This window comes from Notechis scutatus, chromosome 2 (genome assembly GCF_049901735.1).
Source record: "Notechis scutatus isolate UNSWTSFEM ecotype Mainland chromosome 2, rNotScu1.2, whole genome shotgun sequence".
Lineage (NCBI taxonomy): Eukaryota > Metazoa > Chordata > Lepidosauria > Squamata > Elapidae > Notechis > Notechis scutatus.
In genome coordinates, this window is record NC_142010.1 from 106879717 (window position 1) to 106897874 (window position 18158).

An 18158-nucleotide genomic window follows, 5' to 3' on the forward strand; every position below is an offset into this window, starting at 1 on the left:
TTTTTGCCTTCCAAGATTAAAAGAGGTGCATTTACAAGATTGCCCTGTGGCTAGGTATCAAAACTGATAAATAAAGTGTGAACTTGGTCATTTCTAAAAATACATTTATAGGGAGAAAAATAAGGTAGAAGTGGGAAGCAGATTGCAGGGCTGGTCTCTAATTTCCATATAGGGAGAAGGGTTGAGCTAAAAGAAGAATCAGAGCCTATAAAAGCTTTCAAAGGTGAAAGGTTTCTTGGTGGTTACGGACTGTCAGGGGTAAGTTTTCTTTTGTTTTTAAATCTCCTTTTGCCCTGATGTTTTCTCTTTAAAAAAAAAGTACAGGATATACTCCTATTTTAGAGGTCTTTAGAATGCCATGAGATTAAAGGCAATTTTCTGTGGTGAAGATATCTTTGTTGTGTATTTTGAGCCTTTGCATATGGGAAGACTAACAAATTCTCAGCTGTTGTGCTGCCTGAGGATCCTGGATGTATTATCACATATTTTGTCTGTTCCTTTATAGGTTGAGCATTTCATCCAGTTCCTTCTTTCTGTTGAGAGTAGACAATAAAAAGGTGAGAAATCCAAGTGTGCTTATTGACTGTCTATTCTTTCTAGTAAATTGCAGATCTCTTGTGTGCTGTAGTTTCATTTGATGAATGAGTCTGGCCTGGGTTTGGGAGGGAGGTTGTGCTTTTGTGTTTCTGAGTGTGGAGATGAAAATCTCAGAGCTTTGATTTTCCTGCATATGAATTGTAGATGGAAGAACAGAATGTAATCTTGTTTTGAAGAGATAAGATCAGCTAACATCAATGCCAACTTTTCATCAAACTCAGCTTTGCAAACAAAAGTCTTAGTTGTCTGTTATAAGTTGTTCTGCTCAAGATTGTTTAGTGATGTAGCTATTTCTCACTTACAGCACCTGCAGGTTCAGTACCATTTCCCTATCTACTCTGCAGAAATACTATCCAATTCATTTGACATCCTTTTTAATATATGGGACAGTTCACAATCTAAATCACTCCTCTTCTGACAAAGAGATGCACCAGGTCTTCTCAGTGCTTCTGGTGAATGATAAGGAACTGAGCTTCCACTTATACTAAAATAGGAGAAAACAAAGTCTTGCCCTGTCCAGAATTTCTTGTTATTGTATAACATGCTCATTTCCCCCCATTTTATGAGCCATTAAAATGTGATTTGGGGAGTGGAAGTCATCTCACATTAGAACCTCAGCAAACCATCCCATTCCATCTCAGACCATTGCAATGCAAAAATATACTTAAGGAAGTAGCTCTCTGGACAGCAAGGTGGTATATAAATTGAATTAATATATAAAATAAAAAGAATTCAAGTAGAAATAATATTGCCTGTATTAATTTCACATTATTTATATCCTATACTATTTGGAAATCAGGAGAAAATGTATGTGTTGTGGATAGACAGACAGACAGATATTGTGATAATAAACTTTTTTTTTTGTATCTCAATGTTCTTCCTACAATGTTATATTGTTTTACATCATTTTTCCCTGTTAATTTTCAAAAATTGATTGCAAAGTGCTGTCTCTTGATACTTAAGATTTTGCACTTGCCCAACTATTTAATGAACAGAGAACTACCTTGTTATTATTGTTATGCATTCCACTTCTACTTATTTTTTGGTATTGATATTTTGCTTTTGCTTTTTCTTTACAAAAATTCTCAAAAAATTCAGGCAAAATTTAATAGAGAGCATGTACTATAGTGAACTGAAAACTTATAAACTACCAAGAGACAGACAGGCTGTCTCACATAAGAACAAAGGAGTTTTTGCCTTGCTACTATAATTATTGACAAAATAGCTGAATCTTGGGACTATTTTGCTTGTCTAACCTTCTGTACATATCCCCAGATATAGTAACTGAGAGCTGGTGTACAAATGCTGACTTTCTGAACAGCTCTAACCTTAAATCAAACAAACTAAGTTTTTTGTATCTCTTTTAGCTGCAGCCATGAGCAGGGACTCAGATATGGAGGTTTTTGGAGTGGCTGCCTCTTACCTGCGTAAATCTGAAAAGGAGCGAATAGAGGCTCAGAACCAGCCCTTTGATGCCAAAACTTATTGCTTTGTGGCTGAGCCCAAGGAGGAATATGCCAAAGGGAAAATTAAAAGCTCTGAAGGTGGAAAAATTACTGTAGAGACATCAGATGGCCGGGTGAGCATCTTCCATGGTTTGGGCGATGAAGGGAATAGAAACACTTTTTAAATTTAATTTAAACAACTCTTTTGTTTAAGAAAATATTTTTCTGGTACACTGTGAGATTTTTGGAATTAGAATCAATACATAGTTCTGTCACTTACTGTATATATTGGTGCAAAACCCAAACCCATAAATTCCTCCCTCAATTATTCTGAAGATAAAAGGGGCAAATTGTATATTTTATTGGGATGAGTTTTTGTAAGTACTTCTAGCATGAGGGGAAATAAGCTATAGCTTTTCCTTTAAAAAATTTCCTTTGGGTCCCAGAGACAAGCAGACTGTGAAGTGTAATTTGCTGGGCCATTCATTCTTTTGACAATTGTTGCATTTGAAGACAAAGTTAAAGTTTTAACCGCCTCAAGCTTCAATGCAAGATTACGTTCCATGAAGGCCAATTTTAAGGGGTAAATTGGAGTAATATTATCAATAGCTTCTCGATAATAACAGAATGATATGCTTGTTCAAAGTATTTAGTTGGGGCTGAATGTAATTCCACCCTACCCTGTGCTTTTTTTGAAGCCTTTTCCTCTTGTTCTTTCAGACAATAACGGCCAAGGCAGAGGACGTGTACTCAATGAACCCACCGAAGTTTGACAAACTTGAAGATATGGCAATGTTGACTCATTTACATGAACCAGCTGTTTTATATAACCTCAAAGAGCGTTATAGCTCTTGGATGATCTATGTATGTTTTAGCCTTACCTCATACCAGGCCCAAAATCTCAAAGGGGCAGAGTTTAACCATGATTTTTTGTTTCCATGCAGACCTATTCAGGCCTCTTCTGTGTCACTGTTAATCCATACAAATGGTTGCCTGTGTACAATCCAGAGGTGGTATCTGGTTATCGGGGGAAAAAGCGTTCTGAGGCCCCTCCACACATCTTCTCCATCTCTGACAATGCATATCAGTTCATGCTAACTGGTAAGTCTGCTTCAAGGCCTGAAACGAAATATGTTTGAATAAAGAACTGTACTGAGGGATGTGGGGTCGGGGGCAATGGCATAGATCTTCACCATCCCTCCAAAATATCCCTGCCTTCATGTCCTTTCATATCGCTGCACCGTCTGCGGTCCAATCTAAGCATAGTACACAAAATTGTCTGTTACAACGTCTTAACTGTCAATGACTTCTTCAGCCTCGATCACAATAATACACGGACAAACAACTGATACAAACTCAAGGTAAACCGCTTCAAACTCGATTGCAGAAAATACAACTTCAGCAACAGAGTGGTCAACGTCTGGAATGCCCTACCTGACTCCGTTGTTACAGCCTCAACCCCACACAGCTTCAACCTCAAACTGTCTACTGTGGACTTCACCCCATTCCTAAGAGGTCCTTAAAGGGGGCATGCATAAGCACACCTGCATGCCTACCCTCCCTGTCTTATTGTCCCCATCTATCTGTATTTACTCCCTTTGTTCTTGTTTATGTTCATACATATGCTTGTTATCTTGTACATGTTTGACAAACAAACAAAAAATAAAAAAATAAATTCCAGAGGTGCTACTTAGCATGATTTGGCATCCATCACTGTAGTTTGTAAATATTTTTTTTTGCCTCTCCCTTTGGCAGATCGTGAAAACCAGTCTATTCTGATCACGTAAGTAGACATTTCAGATTCATCTGTCTTGATTACTGTAGTAACATAGTTCTAATACAAATAATATTTCTTTACCTGATGATTGATGTTTTCTTGCTAGCGGAGAATCTGGTGCTGGAAAGACTGTCAACACCAAGCGGGTCATTCAGTATTTTGCAACAATTGCAGCTACTGGAGAGGGAGCCAAGAAGAAAGAAGAGTCAAAATCAGGCATGAAGGTATGAAAAATACACCTCATTCTAGAAGTGCAGAGAAAGAAAATGAAAACCCCCAAACTCTAAGCAAAGGGAGCCTGACTGTTTATATTCTTTATGTCTCAGAAAAAATATAAACATCTGCAGACTTTGCTCAGGTGGAATTCTTTTCATCAATAACCCCTGTAACCAAAGTAACACCACATCGTAATAACATTAAGCCTCCTTCAGAAAGGTCTATACCGCATAGCTCCATAAACAGCTTTATTCTATTTTCTTTTAAATAAAAGAGAATGGAATTGTAATGAATAATCATTATACTTAATAACTGTCCTGAATTATTTTCTCATGCCTTCATAATACTTACTCCCAATGCTATTAAAACAAAAACCTTTGACATAGGTTCTAGGACATAAACTACAACAATTTTGCAGTTATGATTTCAGTTGTTTCATCCCAAATGCTGACAAATGTAGAAATAATTGAAGGGTAGTTTTTTTTTAAGAAAATAGGTGACTGGATCATAAAATCTATATACCAAAGGAAGTACTTTCTAAGTCCCCCAGGAAATGAAACTTTCCTTCCGCTGCCAGCATCAATTCTAGTTTGCAGAATCAGATTTTTATCATAACAATCTAGGCAGTGATGGTATTCTACCAGTTCGGCCTGGTTCTACTGAGCCGGTAGCGGTGATAAGCAGCGGTTCTCTCCATCGTTCTGCTGTTGGGTCCACCTGCCCGCCGGGCTCCCATACTCACCTTTATCCTCTGAATTTGAAATGCAGCTGCTTTGCGCGGCACAGCAGAAGCAACCGGGAGAGTGCAGGCTTGCAGGAGGTGAGTTGGAATGCCTCTGCGCCTGCGCAAAGAGCGTGTTTGGTGCACACATGTGCGCAAAGTGTGTGCACATGCACAAAGTGTGCCCACCAAGCCATGCCCACCGAACTGGTGGTCAAAATATTTGAATCCCACCATTGAATCTAGGCAAGACTTGTGAAAAATTTATTGCCTTCTTTTGCCCCCTCTGTAATCCTCCTAATTCCCTCCTTCTGTTCTTTCCCTCCATTTTGACAGGTCCTTTTAGGAACCATTTCTGAAAAAAAAAAGTGTGAAAGGGGCGAAATGCATTTCCTGCTTTTAGAATTAGTTTCTGATCTTTTACTTTCTTGAGCGAAATAATTAATGCGACACCTCGTCATGATGTGCAAAATGTTTTGTAATTCTAAGCATTTCAAGCTGGAAACAGCTGTTTTACAGGTACAGATAATCAGAGTTGGAAGGGACCTTGTAGGCCATCTAGTCTAACCCCCCTGCCCAAGCAGGAGACCCTACCCTCTGACAAATGGCAGTCCAATCTCTTCTTGAAAGTCTCAAGTGATGGCGCTCCCACAACTTCCGAGGGCAAGCTGTTCCATTGGTTGATTGTTCTCACTGTCAGAAAATTTCTCCTGATTTCCAGGTTAAATCTCTCCTTGTTCAGTTTCCATCCATTATTCCTTGTCTGGCCCACAGGCACTTTAGAAAATAGCTTGACCCTTTCCTCCCTGTAACAAGTCTTAAACCTTAAGAGGGAAGAGTGATGCATGTTTGGTTAAAAAAAAAATAGTGTGTGGAAAACAAGGACTTGTCAGAATTAATTGAAATTCAGTGAAGGCACTCTGGTAATTTAATTCCAGATTTCTCATTCCTTGGTCCTATGAAAAAAAAAACATTTAAATATTCTAAATCCATTCATTGGAAAATCACATTTACTTTAATTAAGCTCGCTTCTGTTCAAGATTTTGCAGTGTTTTTTTTTTCCTCCCTTGGTTTTTAAATATGTCTTCCAATACTTCTGCAGGGGACACTTGAAGATCAAATCATCAGTGCCAACCCTTTATTGGAGGCCTTTGGGAATGCCAAGACTGTGAGGAATGACAACTCCTCCCGTTTTGTAAGTGATGAATCTTTGGCTGGTGACACGTTTACTTGCAGCCTCTCCAAACAGCCTGTCCTGCTCCTTGTCTCATTCCCCATAGAGCAATTCAAGCTGGCATTTAAAAAGTCCCATTTTAAATGGAAAACATAATTCAAAATCTAATACAAAGAGGTAATTGGGAAGGGGGATATTTCAGCTTGGGTATAAATGTATAACTTACCTCCCTGCTCAAAATGATTATCTCCTTCCTCAGAACATTCAGTAAGAGATTTTTCCAACTGGCCTAGTAGGTTTCTTTGGCTCAAACTGCGTATTTTCACAGGTGCTGCCAAATCTTATGTGGGAGAGAATATTCAAAAATAAAGTAATGGGGAAGAAGCTTTAATCCTCCCATCCTCCCATGCCATATCAGGGTTAACAAAATGGGTCAATTGCATGTAAATATATCATGTGACCCTGGACATGACTGTGGGTTATTAATACAATAATAGTTTGTGGGTGCCTGTTTTATGTGAGTCGGGAGTGTGGGCCCCTTAAGTATATAGCACCAGAAGGCATGTCTTTACAGGAAGTGGTCCTCCAACTATAGAGAAGGATTCTTCGCTTATTTACTTTCCATCATACCAAAGCTGTTTTTTTTCCCACTAAGTAATAACCATTTCATAACATAAATTCTATCTCTTCCATTCTTGGAACAATTCAGATATATCGAGAAAATCCTCACTGAACTGATACAGGAGAGCCATGTTGGCCAAAAATCAAAAGAAATCTGGCGGCACCTTTTCTAATAAAAAATTTATTAAAAGGCATATTCATTTGAGCTGCCACTCACTTCATTTGATGCATGGAGTCTGACTGAAGCCTGACAGCTTGTAGTCGGGCAGTTCAACAGAGAGTGGATGATTTACATGTTAATTTTATATTGCCAATTTTATAGGTTTCTGGAATGTTTTGGAACATTAGCTTCATCTTGGCTTCAGCAGCCATTGTCTTCCCTTTTAAAATCACTTGTAGGAAGAAATGGAAAGGATGTGAAAGAAAATACCCCGAACTGGAGTATTTGTGTTGTTCCTGCCTATGTAGTAAAACATCCTATACCTATTAAGAAATTCTTGAAAGAAAAAGATTTCAACTGAAGCAAGGTTTAAAATACACACAACAAAACAAGAATATTTGTTAAAGCACAGTGACTTACCTATTTAAACTTTAGCAGAAAATAGTTTCTTTGAAAATAATGTCACCTTCAAGATATAAAATAAAACAAAAACCATAGCAAAATATTCAGTTACAAAAATAGATCTAATCCATATGTTGTGACTCATTAAACATTCCTAGATTTCTGAAATAATTGTTCCATCTTTCTACCCTATAAGGGAAAATTCATTAGGATTCATTTTGGTACCACTGGAAAACTGGCTTCTGCAGATATTGAGACCTGTAAGTAGCTGAATTTGAGAATTGTCTACGTAATGTGTACAAATTGGACGTGCAAACATTAATTGGACCTCCTGTTATAGATCTTCTGGAAAAGTCAAGAGTAACCTTTCAACTAAAGGCTGAGAGGAGTTACCACATTTTCTACCAGATTATGTCCAATAAGAAGCCAGAACTAATTGGTAAGTAAGATTCCATTTTACTTTACTGAACCTTTTATCTTATTGATAATGTGTGTGGTAAATAATATGGGGAAGGTTTTTTGTTTTTTTTTACTCTGTTGACTATTTTCTGCATTGGAAAGCTCATATTAGATAATGCCTAGAATTTCAGAAAGGCTTCCCATATATATTTCAGAAATGCTTCTCATTACAACAAATCCTTATGACTTTCCATTCGTAAGCCAAGGCGAGATTTCAGTCCAGAGCATTGATGACCAAGATGAACTTATAGCTACAGATGTGAGTGAAAAAATGATTATGATGTAAAACAAAAATGCAATTCCTTCTGAAAACATAACTAACTGTGATACTCCCCCCCCCCTCTCTTTAGACAGCCATAGACATCCTGGGCTTTACTTCTGAAGAGAAAGTTGGCATTTATAAACTGACAGGAGCAGTGTTGCATTATGGCAACATGAAATTTAAACAGAAACCCCGAGAAGAGCAGGCAGAACCAGATGGCACAGAAGGTAACAAATTCCACAAGTTAGCTTTCAAGCCTTATAGAACATATGATTCAACTGCATGATTTACAAAACTCCTTTGGAAAGAGCAACAATAAAAGATGTCTTCTCAGCTTTCGGCAATGAATGATTTATTTTCTCTTATATGTGTTGCGTTTTTTATAGCATGTACTGGCATTAAACTGCTTTGGTTGCCTTACTGATTGGCAGGTAGAAATGTGAGTGAAAAAAGAAACAGTTTTGAAAGAGAGAGAGGATAGGCCTGAAGCTTAGATACTCTTTCTATAGAAGATTTCAAATGGAACACAGCTAACTTTTTAATTGGGTTCTGGTTTTTGAGCAGTAAGGATTGGTACTGGACAAAGGCTGAAATTCACAACTGTGCTCTGTCCAGAAATGTCAGTACTGTTTTCCTGCTTCCAACCAGGGGTGGTTTTCTACTGGTTCTGTCCACCTCTGTACAACCGGTAGCTCTGAAGAACATCAGACATAGAACTGGTTCTATGTCTGCTGATGTTTTTGCCCACCCACCCACCTGGGCTCTTACCTGATCTTTATTTCCTGATTTTTCAACTTCAGCTGCCGAACGAGGCACAGCTGCAGTTAGAAAAGCAAGAAAGGAGGGCTGTTTCAAAGGCTGCTTCTCTGCAGGCAGCTGCTGATGACGATTTACAGGTGCGCGGCTCGCAGCCTGCAGGGAAGCTCGGAAGTCCCGAATCAGTAGTTAACCCTGTTGTATCCCACCCCTGCTTCCAACTCATGCTGGCAATTCACTGGTTATATTTTTTCACAACCCTGATAATTCTACTAAAGTTTCATAAAGACTTGTTTCTTGTGGGTTCTTTACAGAGGCTGACAAGACAGCTTATCTGATGGGCCTAAATTCTGCCGATTTGTTGAAGGCCCTGTGCTTTCCTCGGGTGAAAGTGGGAAATGAGTATGTGACCAAAGGTCAAACTGTAGATCAGGTGAGTATGGGTAACAAATCAAAACCACCTACTGGTCCATATGGCAAACAACAAGGGTGTGTATTTCTTCCATTCCAAGTATTCATTAATTTAGAATTACTACTTTGAAGGAAATTGTGCCATTCGTCCTATTTGGATTGTATCGCTGGAGTGCCATTTAGAAAAAAAAAAAAGCTCCACTAACAAGAACTGTAAGGAACATGCAGTGAATTTCAACAGGAAAACATTTCAACTACAGACAATTCCAAATGGAAGCTTAAACTGCTTGTCTTCATCATGGAAGTTTGTTTTTCCTAATTTCCTAATTTTAAAAATTCCATTCAAGATTGCAATGGTCTAGCAGGGACCAAGAGCATTTGCGGGCTCTGATTGGTCAATACTCTGCTTGCCTTTCCTATCCCTACAGACAATGCTTGTTGGCTGACCTCTCTGTGGGCCAATCTATCAATAACTCTCTTTGGAGATTGTTCCGTCCCCATTAGTTCCTCTTCTTTTTCACCATTTTCTTTGCATACCATGGATGCTTTCATATCCACTTCCCACATTCTGGTCCTTCTATGCTAAATAGATCCTTCCTCTCCAGCCCATTTTACCTTTATTACTCTGTTGCTACAAAGGGAGCAAATTGTTTGGGGTTTTTTGTTTCACTGTAGGATTTAGGGTGGAAAAGATCGGATTTGAAGCAGAGGCAAGACTATGTTTGCAATGGGCAGGGAGCTTGCATCTATTCCTGCACTCAAGAAGTGGCAGATGTCCTGTATTGGCAATTGGGCAAACAGAAAATGAGAATCTGCCTGGAGAGATAACACTACGTATAATGCCAATTACCATTCCTATTTCTCAGTGAGAGATATGAAGATCTCTAAAATAGAGAGTCTGACTTAGGTACATTTTAGACATTCATACAAATGCCTTTTAAAATTCTTTACCACTGATTTTTCCAATTCTCTCCTGGGTAAGGAGAAACAACTTCTCAAAGACAGAAATATCCCTTAGCTGACAGAATAACACAGAAGATAGGAGAGACTATTTGTCTTGGTTTTAACTAAATCCTGGGAAACCAGAAGGCTGCAATTGCTGGATAATTCTAAGATAGGACATTCACACTTTACCCCTTCATTATTTCATAGCCAAATAAGTACAGGAACACCAAAATTCATCAAGGAGAATTCATCTTCCCTTATGAAATATAAAATAATTGCTGATTAATTGAATTGAATGAGATCAGGTAGAAAGGAATGCAGGAAAATATATTGGCCTGGTAGTAACATCTGCATATAGAGGCAAGTTGTTCTAGTGGTGAAGGAGCCAGGCTAGAAAGCAAGAGATAGTGAATTCAGATCCTGCCTTATCCATGAAAGCAAGCTGGATGATCCTGGGCCGGTCACTCTCTCCTAGCCCAACTCACCTCACAGAGTTGTTGTAATGAGGAAAATAGCATGAAAAAGGACTATTAGATATATTCACCATCTTGAGTTATTTGTTAAAATAATAAACAAACAGACAAATAAATAAATTCTTGTAGTGGTTTGTTTCCTTATCATTGACCTTAACTCTTCATTTGTCCCTAAATGTTTATGATTATAGGTGCATCATGCTGTCAATGCACTTTCTAAATCCGTCTATGAAAAACTCTTCTTCTGGATGGTAGCTCGTATTAATCAACAGCTAGACACCAAGTTGCCCAGACAACATTTCATTGGAGTCTTGGATATTGCAGGTTTTGAAATATTTGAGGTAGGCAGATCTATTTCTCTGCCTTTTGTGCTTTATAGCAGCCCATAGTTGGAACAGGTGCCATCTAGAGTTGAGGATAAGAATAACACCCTAGAGTTGTCTACAGCAGAAAAGCAGAAAGATGGAAATAACCTTCTCATTATTAGTATTAAATTTATTTGCTGCCTGTATCTGTAAAATCCCTGATGAACTGAAGTTTCATTTAGTAGAGAATCTATGAGGTCTAAGGAATTATATTAATTGATTATATTTTGTTGTTAGTTTAACAGTTTGGAGCAGCTGTGCATCAACTTCACCAATGAGAAACTGCAACAGTTTTTCAACCACCACATGTTTGTACTAGAACAAGAAGAATACAAGAAAGAGGGAATTGAGTGGACTTTCATAGATTTTGGAATGGATTTGGCTGCTTGCATTGAGCTTATTGAGAAGGTAAGTTGGAATATTATCTTATAAGTAACCACTCAGATGGCAGCCCTTTGAATTAGACCACATTGGGAGACACATTGCACAAGAATGCTGGAACTTTACTTCATGGAGATAGTCTATCTTGAAAGTCTGTGTTTTATCCTCCCTGTGCTACACTCCAGGGCATGAAGGCAGAGTCATCTTGAATTCCATTCTAATGTTTACTGGACTTAAAGCATGTTTTTGTAAAAGTTGTCATAGAATTTCTCCAAGGTTATCTCTATGGCTTTCCACGCCAGTTGATAAGAAGACACATCTGAAATAAAACTATGTTGTTTTTTTTAATATAGCCAATGGGCATATTTTCCATCTTGGAAGAAGAATGTATGTTTCCCAAGGCAACTGATCAGTCTTTCAAGAACAAACTCTATGACCAGCATTTGGGCAAATCAGCCAACTTCCAAAAGCCAAAGATAGTCAAAGGCAAGCCTGAGGCCCATTTCTCTCTTGTGCACTATGCTGGGATTGTGGACTACAATATTGGTGGCTGGTTAGAGAAGAACAAAGATCCCTTAAATGAAACTGTTGTGGGACTGTATCAGAAGACATCCATTAAGATTTTAGCCAATCTGTATGCAACCTTTGCTGCCCAAGACGATGGTAAGTTTCAAGAGGCTTTTTCTTTCTCTCTTTATTCTGTAATAAAAACTGCATTGAAACTTTGTCCTGTGTTGTATCATATCTAGGAAAAAAGATTGGGTAGAGACAATGACAACAAGAGAACTAATTACATTTATGTTCTGTTTTCTAATAGAAGGTGCTACTAAAAAGAAAGGTGCCAAGAAGAAGGGGTCATCTTTCCAAACTGTTTCTGCACTTTTCAGGGTAAGGATCTTTGATTGCATAGGTTGCAAGGAATATTGTGTTGTTTGATTCAGTTATATATGTATATAATGCATTAGTTTCCAAACTATGCATCTTTTGATAAGCACAGTTTGGAAACTAATGAGTATTGATTAAATTGACAAGTAATCTTAAAAGGATGCAGATCAAATTAACTCAAACTTCATATTTTTCTTCTTCCTCCAAAATTTCAAATAAAATTGAAAAATTAGCAACATGGTTCTCAGTTTAAAAATTCTATACTTTAAATTCTATATTTTAGTTTTTTTAAAAAAAATTCTTTTAAGAGCTACTGAATATTTTACAATTGCTCTATTCAAAAACACAGGAAAATCTGAACAAATTGATGTCCAATTTGAGAACAACTCATCCACATTTTGTGCGCTGCATTATCCCCAATGAAACTAAAACTCCAGGTAATTTACAAGAATCTCTTGTCTGGATTTCCAGAAAAGCTTCAGGGGAGGATCAGAAAAAAGCTGCCATTTTTCTTTGCTTTGGTCTTGCACAGGTGCAATGGATCACAAGCTTGTTCTACACCAACTGAGATGCAATGGAGTGCTTGAAGGCATTCGAATCTGCAGGAAGGGATTCCCAAACAGAATCGTATACGGAGATTTTAAGCAAAGGTCTGTCAACCCAATTTCTAGTAAACATGCCAGTTTGCATGCTAGATTCTTGATACGTAAATATTATCTAAAGCAGGGCTGTAGGCCGGATGTGTCACACACTGGCCACGCCCATGCCCGGTTTAGCAAAGGGGAAAAGGTCCTGATACATCACATGACAACACCATGATGATGCGAGTTTGACACTCCTGATCTAAAGCAATAGTGATGCTCTACTATAGTGATGCTCATGCTATATATTATAACTTTGATTCAGTGAGGTATGCAAAGAAAAATATACATCTGCATTACATAGCTACCTTTTTCTTCAGAAATTTTCCTAGGGTGAGTTTTGCTACCAAAAAACCAAATAAAAATTAACAAAAAAAACGTTCTTCTGTAAATTAATTATATCCTGGCACATTTATAGTGCTAAGATGAAATCAGATTTGATTATTTTATTTTTTTAATGGACAAGGATGTTTGTAAATCACAGTTACATGCTTGCACATCATGCTAAATGACAAACAAGCTTGCTCAGTTTTATGTTTGTACCACCTTTTGTGAACAGTTTTGAAATCAATGAGACGATATTAAAAGTTTGCCAGTGAATCAGAGCCTGTCTCTTTGCCACTGATTCTAACACCAAAAGGATTTTTTTCTTTTATGTTTAAATGGGCAGATATCGTGTACTGAATGCTAGTGCCATCCCAGAGGGCCAGTTTATGGACAGCAAGAAAGCCTGTGAGAAACTGCTGGGCTCCATTGATATCGATCACACTCAGTACAAATTTGGGCATACCAAAGTAAGCACTTTTCTGAGCTGAGTGCAGTGGTGGGATTCAAAAAAAATTATTATTGATTCTGTGGGCATGGCTTGGCTTGGTGGGTGTGGCTTGGTGGACATGGCAGGGGAAGGATACTGCAAAATCTTCATTCCCACCCCACTCCAGGGAAGGTTACCAAAATCCCCATTCCCTCCCCACCCCACTAACTTGCTTTCCATCTCCATTCTCCTGTGTAGGACAACAAAAGAAGACCCAGCCAATCAGCTGGGACTTGGGAGGCAGAGAATAGATGGGGGCAGGGCCAGTCAGAGGTGGTATTTGCCGGTTCTCTGAACTACTCAAAATTTCCGCTACCGGTTCTCCAGAACTGGTCAGAACCTGCTGAATACCACCTCTAGCTTGCTGTATGTACACAAGTCAGCTTAGCTTTTTTTTAAAAATTCTTTTTCCCCCCAGGTGTTTTTCAAGGCTGGTTTGCTGGGCCTTCTGGAAGAGATGAGAGATGACCGCCTCACTTTGCTCATTACCCGCACACAGGCTGTGTGTAGGGGTTATCTCATGAGAGCGGAATACCAAAAAATGGTGGCAAGGAGGTAGAGTATGTTTCTCTTCTGCAGGACTTGTTCATGTAGGCCGAGGCTTCCAGGGTACAGGTAGTCCTCGACTGACAACTATTCGTTTAGTAAACAAAGTTACAACGGCCCTGAAAAGAGTGACTTGGGGCCGTTTTTCACACTTATGACTATTGCAGCATCCCCTTGGTTACATGATCAAAATTATGATGCTTGGCAAGTGACTCATATTTATGAAGGTTGTAGTACCTCAGAGTCCAGGTGATCTCCTTTTGCAACCTTCTGACAAGCAAAGTCAACGGGGAAGCCAGATTCATTTAACAACCATGTTACTAGCTTGACAACTGCAGGGATTCGCTCAGCAAACGTGGCAAGAAAGGTTGTACAATGGGGCAAAGCTCACTTAACAACTTTCTCGCTTAGCAACCAAAAGTTTAGACTCTATTGTGGTCATAAGTTGAGGATTACCTGTAATTAGATCCTCATCCATATTTCTGCCGAGGAAACTTTTCAAACTTTCCTAGACTATGGTTGACTTCAAATATCACAATATACCATGAGTAACTATGGTCTCTATATAAAAGCCATGATTTGTCAAGTTTACATAACAAGTAAACCATAGAGAAATATCTGAGGGAGTGGATATGAAACCTTAAAGTGTGTGGCACCAGAAAGTATGTCCTTATATGGAAAGGGGTCCTCCAACTTAAAGGACAGGATTTTTTATTTTTTTTGCTTATTTGCTTTCCAATACTCCAAAGCTGTTATTTTTTATCCAGTAATAACTATTTTATAATATAACATCTACCTGTTGCACTCTTGGAACAGTTGAGAAATACAGGTAATTCTCGACTTACCACCACAGTTGAGTCCAAAATTTCCATTGTTAAGTGACACATTTGTTAAGTGAATCACTGCAGTTGATAACCCAGTTGTTAAATGAATGAGTAACCCAGTTGTTAAATGAATCTGGCTTCCCCATTGACTTTGCTTGACTGAAGGTCACAAAAAGTGATCACATGACCTTGGGACACAGCAAAGCTCATAAATATGAACCAGTTGCCAACCATCTGAATTTTGATAACATGATCTTGGGAAGGATGCAAAGGTGGTAACTGTGAAAAACGGTCATAAGTGATTTTTTCAATGTTCTTGTAACTTTGAACAGTCACTAAATGAACTGATGTAAGTCTAGGACTACCTGTACTTGGAAAAGCCTCACTGAATAATGCCAGTAAATGAGAGCTGTGTTAGTCTATGGTGCCAAAAATCAAAAGGAATCTAGTGGCACCTTTTCCATTAATACATTTTATTAAAAGGCATCGTTTTTGAGCTGCTACTCCCTTCATCAGATGTTTGGAGTCTGATTGAAACTTGACAGCTTTACAGTCAGGCAGTTCAACAAAGAACAAATGAATTTATATATTAGTTTTGTACTGCCAATTTTATAGGTTTCTGGAGTGTTCGGAAATACTAACTTCATCTTGGCTTCAGCAGCCATCTTGTTGCCTTTTAACACCATTTCTTGTAAAAAGAAATGGAAAAGATGCTAAAGAAAATACCTGTTCCCATTGACTATTTCTAAGACACATATTTTATCATTCTTTTAACTTTTAATTTTATCTTTTGTTCAGTTTGCAGTCTTTGGCTTTCCGGATACTCTTCCATCAAGTAATAGCCAGGCTAAAACTCTTTAGCTTTGTAAGCCAGATAAGATCTTCATGTAAAATTTTTCAATTCTTTCTTGCCTCAACTGCCAGTTTTCTGCATTTAAATTTCCAACCTCAGCAATATGCTTGGAGAAGATTCAAACTATGGGATTGGGAGATTGATGGTTTCATAATATAAGTCCACGGCCTTACTTAGTAAATCCTATTTTTATTAATCTACAATAAGTAACTTTGTGGAATGGTTTCATTACAGGGAAGCAATTTTCATGATTCAGTACAACATTCGCTCATTCATGAATGTCAAACATTGGCCTTGGATGAAGCTGTTCTTCAAGATTAAGCCACTGTTAAGGAGTGCAGAGGCAGAGAAAGAAATGGCCACCATGAAAGAAGAGTTTCAGAGAACTAAGGAAGAACTTGCTAAATCGGAAGCCAAAAGGAAAGAGCTGGAAGAAAAAATGGTGTCTTTGTTGCAAGAGAAAAATGACTTGCAGCTTCAAGTACAATCTGTAAGATTAGTTTGCTAATCTTTTCCATGATCGGCTTTAGAAAATTGGTGTCCTAAGCAGATAATTACAGGCAAAGGCCTATTTGAATTGTTTTTTTTTAATGTGTTTGTCAGATGGCAAAAAGTCAAGTATAATGTTGACAACTGTATTTGTGTAAGCAGTGTACTTCACAGTATGGACAAAGACATTAAGGAAACCTGATCTCTCATTACCATCACTTCTGTATCCAATTTGGATAGGATACAGAACAGAGCCTTTCTTTCTAACTGTAGGTAGAGGAAGATTGACATCTCTCTCTCTCTCTCTTTCACACACACACACACACACACACACACACACACACACACACACCTCATTATCTCCCTGGCTATATTCTGGACCCAAGCCATTTAGGGCTTTAATTCTTTCAGTTAAAAGAAATTTTCAAGAGCAAAGGATGCAGGAAAGCTTAATAAAATCCCACGAACTAGCCCACTAGTTTTTCACTGTATTGTAAATCAACTGTAGCTTCTGAAAATTAAAAAAAATAATAATCTCAAATTGAGTATCTTCATCAATCTAATTTCTGATGAAGTATTCTGAGATACAGTTCATAATTAGCTCTTCTTAAATTAATATATCATTTATAGCAAACTTATTATGTCTCCTCTGGATGACTGATCCCTCCTTGCTCTCCTCTTGAATGGCCTTCCTTTCTCTATAGATGATGCTTTTGAGCACTCATTCTTGCTACATGCAAAAGAGAAAGCCATTCCATCACCTGCTTAGGAGGATTTGTTCACTCTACAACATTGCAGTAGCTATATAGGGTTCTTATATTAATTTTATCTTGTATTTACCTAGGACAATGAAACTACTCAAATAAAAATTGTTAAGTATTTTCATTTCCCGTGATCCCAAATATTTCTTTGGAAATCAAAGAGCAAGAAGGATTTAATAGCATATCATTGTAGAATCCACAGTGGAATTATTATTCAAGTGTCACCATTTGCTTCCCTCTGCTTTCCTGCTTCATTTTTTCCAAGTTTCCTATTTATTTTTGTTAAGTAATTTCAGCATATTTTATCCAGTTTGAGCCAATGTTCTTCTGCATTTGTTAGTGAAAAAACAACAACCCAGCATTGAATTTTGAAAGCATGGACAAAAATTATGTGGTTGTGGTGGTGAAGAACTGGACCACTGAAGATAAGAACTTGGTTTCTTTCAATATTAAATCTTTGGGGTTTACTTTAGAAATGGCAAAAGGCTAAGTCTGATGGACTGCTGGGCTTTATGTATATACAGTTGATGGGATTTGGCTTCTTTCCTTAAAAATTGAGCCCCCTCCCCTTTTTAATGCTCTCTTTCCATCCTGCCTAATGATTCCAAAAGCTTAATGATGTGTTTGTTATTTGAAAACTAAAAATAACTTTAATATTATTTAAGCTGAGCCGTATATTAAATCTGAGTAAGTTAAAATTGATAATTATTGATTAAAGGAAGGGCTATTTAAGAAAGTGGAAACATTCTGAGCAATAATTAATAATTCTATCATTTCTTCAATAAGGAAAGTGAAAGTTTGGCAGATGCTGAAGAAAGATGTGACCAATTGATCAAGACTAAAATCCAGTTGGAGGCTAAGATCAAGGAACTGACTGAAAGAGCAGAAGATGAAGAGGAGCTGAATGCAGAACTGACTGCCAAGAAAAGGAAACTAGAGGATGAATGCTCTGAATTGAAGAAGGACATTGATGATCTTGAGCTAACATTGGCCAAGGTTGAAAAAGAAAAGCATGCCACTGAAAACAAGGTAATATCATTTAATTTGAATTTCTGTCCAAAGTTGCTGGTGAAAACCTCCAGGTGATTTGGTCAGTGTAATAGTGAATACTTCCTGGGGTGAAGAAAGGTTATGGTCTTCTTTGAAGGAGACAAAGATAAGATTCTTGCATCAATCAATA

At 37.9% G+C, this 18158-nt stretch overlaps 1 protein-coding gene and 1 long non-coding RNA gene across 2 annotated transcripts in view; one reads left to right on the forward strand and one right to left on the reverse strand.

Annotated features, from left to right (window-relative positions):
- The first annotated feature begins 501 nt into the window (after nucleotides 1-501).
- The window catches only part of LOC113412136 (myosin-3), a 31417-nt gene continuing 13760 nt past the window's right edge, over nucleotides 502-18158 (forward strand). Inside the window, exons 1-22 of the mRNA XM_026667589.2 lie at nucleotides 502-557; nucleotides 1965-2176; nucleotides 2763-2906; nucleotides 2987-3143; nucleotides 3798-3825; nucleotides 3926-4043; nucleotides 5859-5951; nucleotides 7310-7373; nucleotides 7454-7552; nucleotides 7728-7831; nucleotides 7923-8061; nucleotides 8905-9023; nucleotides 10611-10760; nucleotides 11022-11192; nucleotides 11519-11828; nucleotides 11983-12053; nucleotides 12400-12487; nucleotides 12583-12700; nucleotides 13362-13485; nucleotides 13924-14060; nucleotides 15963-16218; nucleotides 17765-18007. Coding sequence (XP_026523374.1) covers nucleotides 1973-2176; nucleotides 2763-2906; nucleotides 2987-3143; nucleotides 3798-3825; nucleotides 3926-4043; nucleotides 5859-5951; nucleotides 7310-7373; nucleotides 7454-7552; nucleotides 7728-7831; nucleotides 7923-8061; nucleotides 8905-9023; nucleotides 10611-10760; nucleotides 11022-11192; nucleotides 11519-11828; nucleotides 11983-12053; nucleotides 12400-12487; nucleotides 12583-12700; nucleotides 13362-13485; nucleotides 13924-14060; nucleotides 15963-16218; nucleotides 17765-18007 — 2937 coding nt within the window. The 5' untranslated portion in view covers nucleotides 502-557; nucleotides 1965-1972. The remainder of the gene's footprint in view (nucleotides 558-1964; nucleotides 2177-2762; nucleotides 2907-2986; nucleotides 3144-3797; nucleotides 3826-3925; nucleotides 4044-5858; nucleotides 5952-7309; nucleotides 7374-7453; nucleotides 7553-7727; nucleotides 7832-7922; nucleotides 8062-8904; nucleotides 9024-10610; nucleotides 10761-11021; nucleotides 11193-11518; nucleotides 11829-11982; nucleotides 12054-12399; nucleotides 12488-12582; nucleotides 12701-13361; nucleotides 13486-13923; nucleotides 14061-15962; nucleotides 16219-17764; nucleotides 18008-18158) is intronic.
- LOC148132161 (uncharacterized) lies at nucleotides 3048-4903 on the reverse strand. Its single transcript, XR_015747238.1, has 3 exons — nucleotides 4778-4903; nucleotides 3901-3996; nucleotides 3048-3161 (listed from the first exon to the last, which is right to left on the reverse strand). It is a non-coding gene; the product is annotated as an uncharacterized LOC148132161 (long non-coding RNA).